At 47.5% G+C, this 10062-nt stretch overlaps 1 protein-coding gene across 1 annotated transcript; it reads right to left on the bottom strand.

The window, feature by feature from the left end:
• Positions 1-4868: 4868 nt before the first annotated feature.
• LOC119288101 (cytochrome P450 89A2-like) lies at positions 4869-6656 on the bottom strand. The gene has a single exon (XM_037567720.1). It carries the CDS (start codon positions 6630-6632, stop codon positions 5199-5201), a length of 1434 nt encoding a protein of 477 aa, XP_037423617.1. The 5' UTR covers positions 6633-6656; the 3' UTR covers positions 4869-5198.
• Between the last annotated feature and the right edge of the window lie 3406 nt (positions 6657-10062).

Below are 10062 nucleotides of genomic sequence, written 5' to 3'. Positions count from 1 at the left end.
CCTCACGGTTTCTCCTCCCTCCTCTCCGGTGAGCTCCTCCTCCCTCCTCTCCTCCCATTCCCTCATGGTTTCTCCTTCCTCCTCTCCGGTGCTTCGGTGAACTCCTCTCCGGCGACCTCCTCCTCCTCTCCGGCGATGTAGGCGAGCGCCTCTCCGGTGACCTCCTCCTCCTCCTCCTCTCCGGCGAACTCCTCTCCGGCAAAAGAACACGGCAAAAGAACGTACAAGATCCAAAAACAGGAACAAAATTTGAAATAATATCGTGCCAAAAAACGAACAAAAAAAACTAGCAAAAAATGGGCAAAAAAATCACGATCCAGATCCAAATTCAAAATTCAAAAATAGCAATGGCGCACGGTGGGGGTTAGACGGTGTGCCACTACTATTTTCCCGCCTTCAAAATTCAAAAATACTAATGGCGCACCGTGGCCTATACTAATGGCGCACCAGTGGCCTATACTAATGGCACACTGTGGCCTATACTTGGTGCGCCATTAGTATACCAGATACTAATGGCGCATCAGTGGTGCGCCATTAGTAAAAATTACTAATGGCGTGCTAGTAATGGCGCACCAGTGATGCGCCATTAGTAGGCAAAACTGGTGCGCCATTAGTAGGCCTTTTCCTAGTAGTGAGCGGTCGGCTTCTCCGGCGTCGGCTCGCCGGTGCTCGGGCCGTCTCGACCTTCACCCCATCTCCTCGTCGCCCAAGCGCTTCTCCCATCAAGTGGCTGGTCCTCTCCCGGTTGCGGTCCATCGCTCGTCTCGCACCCGGTGCCGCAGGACCGAGCTCGTCTCGCGCACAATGCAGCAGGACCGAGCTCGTCTCGCGCACGGTGCAACAGGACCAACCTCGTCCCCCTCTCGATGCTGCAGGACCGAGCTCGTCTTGCGCTAGGGGCAGCAGGACGGGTCGGTGGATGCCAGTTCTGGCCGACCTATTGGGTCTTGACGCTGGGGGTGGCCCAGGGGCGTGAAAGGTGAGACCTTTCCGCTCGTCTCTTTCGTTGGGGTGCGGCGGGTCTCGGGTGAGGTGGTGTCGAGGTCTTGGATGCTGGGGCGGCGGCCCTGGTGGTGGTTGCGCGGTGCTCTTGGGCAGAGCCCGTGCCTTGGTGCTGCCCGGTCATCATGGTCGTGTGGGCGGCGTGGTTGCCGGGGTGTGGCGTTCGGTGGCGGTGATGGTTGGTCGTGGTGAAAACCTGCTCTATCTTCGGACGGACCGGCGGCGGCGATGATCGTTCCCTTCTTGAAGACGTCGTCGCGGCTCTCATTGCCCTTCATGCGGCTCCGGGGGAAACTTTGATCCTTGGATCGGGCGGTGGCGGCGCTCCGGAGTCGTATCCTTCCTGAAGGGGCCGTCTTGGAGCGCATGGTTCGTCATATGTAGTCTCACCTCTTCGGGGCCGTAGTGCTAGTGGTGGTGTTGCTGCGCTCAGCGCCTATATATCCTGTCCTGGGTGTGTGCGTGTGTTGCGGTGGCGTGGCGTGTGTTTGTACTGGATGCTTGTGGTTTGATGCTTTATATATAAAGCGGGGCGAAAGCCTTTTTCGGTAACTAATATGAACAAAAAACTGATTTAGCTAATCAAATTATTGAAAAAGTTCTCAAACATCCGTGCGTTGCACGTGCATGCTTACTAGATATTTGCAACATCTATCTATCTATCTATCTATCTATCTATACCTATACTAATTGCAGACTCCCTAAAAATTCCCACATTAATCAGTAATTAGCAGCCGTTAATTTGGTGGGACCTAATTATTACGGTCTAGATCTTCCAAAATTGTCCTAGGTTCGTGAGAGAAAAAAACAGAGGTTTGAAATAAATAAAAAACTTTTGGGCTGGCCACGAGATAGTTGTGTGAGTCGTACTCACCTAGGCCTCTTCGTGATTCATCAGAAAGAAAAAAGATGGAAAATCTGAGCGTTCTCTCCCATTACTTCCCAGGTTGTTGGACGCTAGATCCCATGTGGTATCTCTTTTCCCGCACATGCCTCCTCGGACCGCCATCCCGCAAAACCCACGATGCTGCCGCCGCCGCCGCAGAATAGCAGTTCCTCACGCTGATGATGGCTCAGTAATACTGTGATTGGCCGCACCGTGCGTTCCCACCTCTGCTGCAGTCCGTCGTCCGTTCAAGGCCATGGCTAGGTGTGTACGTTCACGCACAACGCCTAGGATGAAGCCGTCACAGGCCAGTGCCGCAACCTCCTTTTCTGTTTTGTCGATCTCGCGTTCTTCCTATATTGCAGATCTTTCAAAATTGTCCTGGGATCATGAGAAAAAAAACCGATCTTGGGCTGGTTACTAGATTGTTGTGTGAGTCCTACACATCTTGGCCTCTCCACCAGAATGACTCCATGAGAGAATTCTCCGTCATGGTTGGAGAGAAGTATGGCGTTGAACTTTCAGATTAGCAGAGCGAAGTGCATTCTTTTTTGGTTCTGTGTTGTGCACGCCAACGATTGACAGGAGCAGCCTAAGATGCAGTACAAGGATCCCAAAACAGCAGCACGTGCAGCTCAGCCTATGCTATTCTCTAATTGGCAGATAAAACTGCTTTGAAAATTTAGGGCGCTCAAGATGGTACCAGATGTTTCACTTCAGAAAATTCTCCGTCATGGTTGGAGAGCAGTATGGCTACCAAATTTCAGATTAGAGCGAGGTGCATGCTTTTTTGGTTCTGGGTTGTGCACATCAGCGATCGACAGGAGCATCCTAAGATGCAGTCCACAGATCCCGAAAACAACTGCACATGAAGCCCAGCCTATGCCATTCTCTAATTGGAAGATAATTCTGCTTTGAAAATTTAGAGCGCTCAAGATGGTACTAGATGTTTCACTTCTCAACACTTCTCCTTTTTTGAGTTTTCTTAAAACTAATTAGTGTAGAATTATATTTCTTTATTTTCACATGGAGGTCTGTACAATATATAGTACAACTTATCGACTGAGAAAGCAATAGCACGAGAGACGCAGCACTCTGGGCGCAATAGGGCATGGAAACATCACACAACCTGGATTGTTCAAGTCAGCGCTGCTGGGACGCGTTGTTCTGCAAGCCACGGCTGCTACCGTCCAGTTCAATGGACCAGGAAAATCAAAACCTTCATACATTGATGTTGAGGTATGCAATCATCTATTATATACAAATGATATTCACAATGTACATATATATTCCGCAGTGCAATACTACCACAGATGCGGGCGTGAGTATGAGCTTGAAGTGAAGTCTATGTCGGTTGCTCCATAAATGGTACACGAGTAAATAAATTTATAGCTTAGATCATCACAATCGTTCCATTAAATAAATTTGTTCTCTACCAGTAGTAGTAATTAATCCCCCATCTATTGTCTCTTCTCAATATATCATACCTCAAGCTTTATCTGTGTGAGTTACCATATCTCCATTTCTCTTGGTCTATGGCAGTTGCTGCGTGTTCGACCAGGAGTAGTGTGAACTCTGAAGCAGCTTCAATTGCAGATGATGGGCTCACATCCATCTCCATAGCATAAACATCACGCACGTCACTGATTCGTGCATATTGTACTGCGGCGAAACAAGATCAGCAGGCTAGCACGTCCGACGCCCATAGGTTAGAATTGATTGGTGCAATCATATCTTAATACTGATCTACATATTTTTCACGGCATTAATCTTCCACCACATAGAATTGGAATCCATGTAAAATCTGTGCGACGATGATGATACTGAATTGAGTCACTGAATTGTGTCATATGTGTGAGATTGATTTCTGGCAGTGTATATGTATGATATAAAATCTAACATGGAAGATAAATCTGAATCTGAAAATTAGTATGTGCACATGATATGTTCTCCTTCAGAACTTCATCCATTTTTCAGGTATTCAATCTACCGGAGGTTATTCCTTCTCAGGTTTATTCGTCTCATGTAGAAGGTTCGGACCTGCTAGAATTCTTATGTAGTTTTCCACTACGGTTACTAACATGAACAATCAATTTGGCACCAACTCCATAACCTGACCATGACATAAATGGAGACAAAGTTATACGAAAAGGCATACAAGCAGTTACTCAAGCACCTTGATCTGCGCCTCTGTCATAGTGAAGGTGCATCGATTCATACAGTTCAGAGTCCAGAAGGAGCATGTCGAATTGCGAACAACAGGTTTGACCTGGGGTTGCCACATTATTCAAAAGTAATTCCTGGAATTTTTAAACCAGAAGGACAGAGTTGAAGTTGTGTGTTCTTTTGTTTCTTATTGAAGTGCCATGAGGTTGTTATATAATGAACTATAGAAACAAATGCTTCTCATCGCCAGTCAACTATTAGAAGTTTTAATAGTAGAAAAATATATATTCTTACTTCATCTTGATTATTGCAGGATACCGTGGCACATGGTTTCGAAAGAAAAAAAAAACACCATTGGGTGACATGAAAGTCTACTACATAAATTTATCTATTAACATATATTTTAATTTTGATGGTAAGGATTGCTTTCGATAAGAATAGTGGAAATCTAAATATGGTATTATGACTTCCTTAAATTTACAGTCACCTTTCCTATTGTGCTGCATATATAAATACTGTTGTGCATACAAAACAGAGAGAAGTGTGCACCGTCAACTTGCATTGTGTTGGTGCAGCAGAAACGATTTGGTAATTGAAAACGTTCTAGAAGCGTAAATTGCATATTGTTGGAGAGTGAGTAGTGATAAGAAAAATTTCCAACAATGTAGGCTAATATTTAACAAGTCCATCATTTTTATGTGCAATTTTTTAATGCTATTTTTTGTAGAATTTTTTATATTACCAGCAAGTTATATTTGTGTATAGTTTATCAAAAAATGTGTAAAAAAATGAATAACCATGGTAATAGAAGGCCACTTGATGAATTTACATTGATTAGGACAAAAGAAATCTTTAACACATTTTTTATAGGCTAATCCGTGCGAATGCACGGGTTGACGACTAGTTTACTTAATTATACGCCGGAAACACCGTTACATCAACTACACAAGATAGCAAGCACAGAACAATATCATGACGTGCAGAGGTATACACTAGAGGCGAGATGGCCACCACAAGCTCGTCGGTCGGCATGATGGCCGGCACGGTGTCGCCCATGACACACAAACCACACTGGAAGAAGAAGGCCACAGTTGCCTCCAGGCATCCCTGGCCAAAGTAGATGACCAACGCCAGACGCCGTGGATTAAGTGTGTCGCGTGAGACGTGCGGAAAGTGGCTTCTTCACCGCCTTGATGAAGGTGTTGAGCTCTGTCAGGTCGACGCCGGCACAGCCCCCCGTCGGCGGCGCCCACTCGAACTCACCCACGAGCGCAGCCAGGAAGCACTTGATGTTCATCATGGCGAGACCCACGCCCGGGCAGAACCCATGCCCGGCGCCGAATGGCATCATCCTTATCTCCTTCGTCCCCGGCAAAGGGCCGACGTCCTCTGCCTCACCGCCGGGAAGGAACCGCTCTGGCCGGAACTCGTCGGGGTCCGTCCACGTCTTGCCGTCCCTTCCCATGTCTCCAACAGTGAACTGTGCAATGAAGTCGCCGGTGGTTTTTCCTCCGACTCCGAGCACCTCCGCTGCGTCGGCGTTGACATGGCGCTGGACGAAGGGCACCTGCGGATGCAGGCGGAGGGTCTCGAGAACGACGGCGTTCAGATACGGCATGCCACGGATGAGCCTCCTGCTGGAGCTGGCGGCCACGGCCCCGCCGGCGCCGTCCACCTCGTCCCGAAGCTTTTTCTGGATCTCCTGGTCGTTTACCAGGTGGGCGAGGGTCCATTCCAGGCTTGCCATCACCGTCCCCGTGCCAGCGCCCAGAAACTCTGACAGCAGGTTCACGAACTCATCGTCCCTAACAGCACGTCGGCCTGCACCGTCACCCTTGCCTCCGTCGGGGACACGTAGGTCGATGAGCGAGTCGATGTATGGACGACGACCGCCACCGTCGCATGTCGGTCGAGACTCCCGCCGTGAGTCGACAAGAGGGAGGTACAACTCGCCCAACCTGCCATGTATGGCCGAGAGTCGGCGCAATCGTCTCCATTCCGCGAGCTTGGCCAACATGGTGCCAGGCGAAGCCCGAGCCTCTCCGACGGCGACCTGCTGGAACTCCCGTATCAAGCAGCCCATGGCGCGCACATGCCCCTCGTCCACGTCGTCGCCGAAGCACAGGCGCGCGAGTACCGAGAAGATGGAAGGGTAGAGGTGGTCGCGGACGATGGCGATCACCGGCAGTTCCTTCCCCAAAGCGGCGACGAGGCCATGGATGGCCTCCCGCTGCAGCGGCGTGACGTGCTCGAGGCGCGACGGGTGGAGGGTCTCAGAGGTGATGTTGCACCGGAATGCACGCCAGAGAGGGCCGTACGGCGCGGAGGCTAGGCCGTCGCCGTACTGGCCGTGTTTCTTCTCCAGAAACACCAGAAAGGGCGCCACCGGGCGGTCCGAGAAGTCGTCGGCGTTCTCGACGAGCGCACGGTGGGCTACCGCGGGATCGGCGATCTTCTGGATCACCACAGCAGCTGGAGCACGGGCACGACTGGTACTAGTAGTGTAGGTGTAGCTACGCCGCCTGATCAGTACGGTCAAGCCCAAGAGAAGCAGAGCAATGAGCACAAGGAGCTCCATTGTTAGATACTCCTACTTGTTGGTTACGTGTGTGTGTGACTGTCTGTACGTCTGTCTTTATATATAGCATATCTGGTGGCTTATTTAATTTCTAGTTGCATTGATAGACACACCCAATATGTCCAAATTAATAACTTCGCGTTCCTCCATAATGCTAAAAATGATTGAGAGAGACATAACATTGGCATGCATGTACACTCACACTTGCATCAGTCTTTTGGTTTGGTTTCATTTCCTTCTATTAAAAGCTAAAGCTGCTTCGGTCAGTTCTGTGCTTCTTGCTGTATTATTTGCACTTTATCAAGTGGGAGCGGATGTACTACATTTTTTGTAGGGTATGTGTGAAGCATGGGCATATAATTATATATATCTAGAAGTGCAGACAACTTTCTCTATATATTAATCATCATCGCAATGTTGTTCGAAGCTTCATAATGTGGTGGAAACGAGAGAGAAATCAAATATGCATCCAGAAAGCCTTAGGCCCATGGGGCTCCGTGGATCCCGTCCCTTGCCAGCGCTTCATTTTTATATGTTTTTTTGAATTTTACCAGAGCTTGTGTCCTATTCAGGAAGACGAGTCATTCCCTATAGATGGAATAAGATTCTCCTTGCCTAGCACCGTCCTGGTGGCGCTTCTAGCATCATCGGAGGGCTTGTGGAGGTGTGTCTCTGATGGATCTTGCAGGATTAGTTTGGTGGTTGTCTTTGGTGGTTTCACTCGGATCAAGTTCTTTGTTCATCTAGGTAGTGTGTCTTCAGTTTAGATCCTTCCTATCTATACTTCTCTTCAACGGTGGCGGTTACTGTTCTTGTGTGTTGGTCCTATGGGGCATTAACATGGAGACTTCCCGGTTGTCTACTGTAACAAGTTTTGTCTGGCTCCGGCGAAGAAGGGGTGATGAGGTGGCGCGTTTTCAGCTAGCCTCAATGCTTGTAATCGTCGCTAGGTGGTCTGCAGATCTGATTGGGATTTTTATTATTTCTGGTGTTAGTTGTACTGTCATGATCGATGAAGAATAGATCAAAAGTTTTCTCCAAAAAAATTGCTCTTATCATAAGTAGTCCTGTATGTAACAACATGTGGAAGGAACTAACTCTCTATGTGCAAACGCTAGGCACATTCTCCCATAAATAATTGTTGTTGATTTCTTTGGAATATGTGCATGTAGCAGTATATGACAATGTATTTTTAAACTACATGTACTTCTTACTATAGTCATGTGCCTTTTTTCGACAAAGGGTGAATTTTATTGACTCAAAATAAAGCATCAAGTTAATACAAACACGATGAGAATACAACCGGCCTCTGCATAACTAAGATGCACACAGCCAACACCAACACACACAAAAACCAGCTAGCAAATAGCAAAGTCATATAAGACCAAAGCTCTGCCTAAGCGAGAGAAAAACCCGAAGCGGACAAATCCACGATCGACAAACTAAAACAATGACCATATCCACACCAACCATCTCATGACACCATAAGGACAACGGGGTTCTTCAATAGCAACGCCTTCAAGAAGGGACCGATGCTCGACCGTCGCCGTCACCGGATCCAGGCACCAAAGGTCGGACTCTAAGTTGTCAACCTGAAGAATCAGTCTAAGCATATACGAGCAAATGCCTTCAAGAAGGGAATGACACAAAAACATCACCATTGCCATGTATGACCACTCGTGTCAGACGTAGGTTTTCACCTCGGAGCTCGAGACCGGATACTCGAAAGCACAACCATCGAAGTCAATCATATGTTGTTGCCACCGCTTTTCCACGATTCTAGCAGCTGCTCGCCGCTGTACAACGATATCCTCTGCGTCAAGTCGTTGTCCATCGCTTGCATCTCGTCGCCGAACGAAACTACTGGATCTGAAGAGACTAATCCCCGCGAAGATCTTTTGGTTGCCATTGCAATCTGCAACGAGGCTGCCGCTGACCGGAGTGATCATCACATGGACCAACACCGTCGGCGGAGCACATCACCGGTGAGTGCCATCTGGCGAAAAAGATCCCTATCCAGGCCTATAGACGAAAAGCAGACATGACTGGATCTGAAGCACGAAAGACAAATCTGTCCACCAGGCAAGAACCACGGCACCATAGCCAACCTGGCCATAACACCACGGTCAAAATCCACCGAGGCGCCCCTATGGCCAAAATCCAATACTTAGCAGGAGCACTGCCACCACAAAGCGCATGGATCTGGCCATCGCACTGCACCGGCCCCGCGCCTCCGGCACAGCCTCGCCGCCATGCTGCCGGTAGCCGTCACCACGCCTCACAGGAGGACGTCGAGAACAGTCGCCGATCGCCGCGAACCAGCCGAGTCCCGACGCGCGCCGACGTGCCGCCCGAAGCTGCCGCCCTACAGATCGGAGGTCGTCGCGAGAAGGTGCCCCGCCGCCGCCGTCGGCCGCTTGAGCTTTGCCAGCGGCGTCCTCTGGCAGCGGCGCGGCGAGGCGTGTAGAAAGGAGCGGCGGCGGCGGTAGCAACAACATTTATGACAATGGTCCTTCTGACTAGCGGTTGCCGGTGGTTGACAGGGCAGTTTGCTCTTATAAGTCCGCTATGTAACTTAGATATGACAATAAGAAATAGTAATAACAATTAGTTATCTCTTAGTCTAATCTCTAGTAACTGGATATACAAAAATATTTGGTGATAGGTATTTTTGCTAAGCTATCATCTCTTAATTATGGTGAGTGAAGCTTTTCTTCTGGTTTATCTCTCCTCCACCTCAGCATATATCCTTCATGGGACTCCAAGGACTCCTAAGATAGCACCACTATACACGCCCTAATGACACTAAATCCAATAGCATGTGTCCTTTTTGTTCTGCAGCATTATAAATTTGGGTTCTTTGAGGTGTATATGATAATGCATGCTTCGTACAAGTTCATTGATACTAATTAGCACATACAAATACAACAATACACAACCACATTTACGACTTGATTTTAAGGGACCCAACAAGGTTGTTTTCTAGCAGTAATAATTTGATTCGTAGTGTATCTCCTAAATGCCATATTGAAGGCTGGGAATCCAAAATATTTCCATAGCTCTGCATTTATAGAATCAATTGATGTTTCCGAAAATAATTTTATGAAGTATGAAACCAAAATTTGAAATCTAATGATTCATATGTTTCAAATTCGACTTGTAACCTTACTTACGAGTATTTATACATGTCAAATTCATCATATGAAAGTTTAGACCCGTATTGCCCAACTCAAGTTCTAACCTTCCATACATGCAAATACTGAAATGTTAAAACTTGATTGTTACTATTTATATTCATGAAAATCATAATTTGAAATCAAAAACCTTTGGTACTTTAAACTTTTGGGAGTTAATTTGAAAGTGTGTGTTCATTGTACAAAATTTACTCTTAATAATGAAGAAAAAATTATATATGATTTTTATTTCTAAT

The sequence above is a fragment of the Triticum dicoccoides genome, chromosome 4A, assembly GCF_002162155.2.
Source record: "Triticum dicoccoides isolate Atlit2015 ecotype Zavitan chromosome 4A, WEW_v2.0, whole genome shotgun sequence".
NCBI lineage: Eukaryota > Viridiplantae > Streptophyta > Magnoliopsida > Poales > Poaceae > Triticum > Triticum dicoccoides.
The sequence above is the reverse complement of the archived record's forward strand: the minus strand, read 5'-3'. Positions and strand labels throughout refer to the sequence as shown.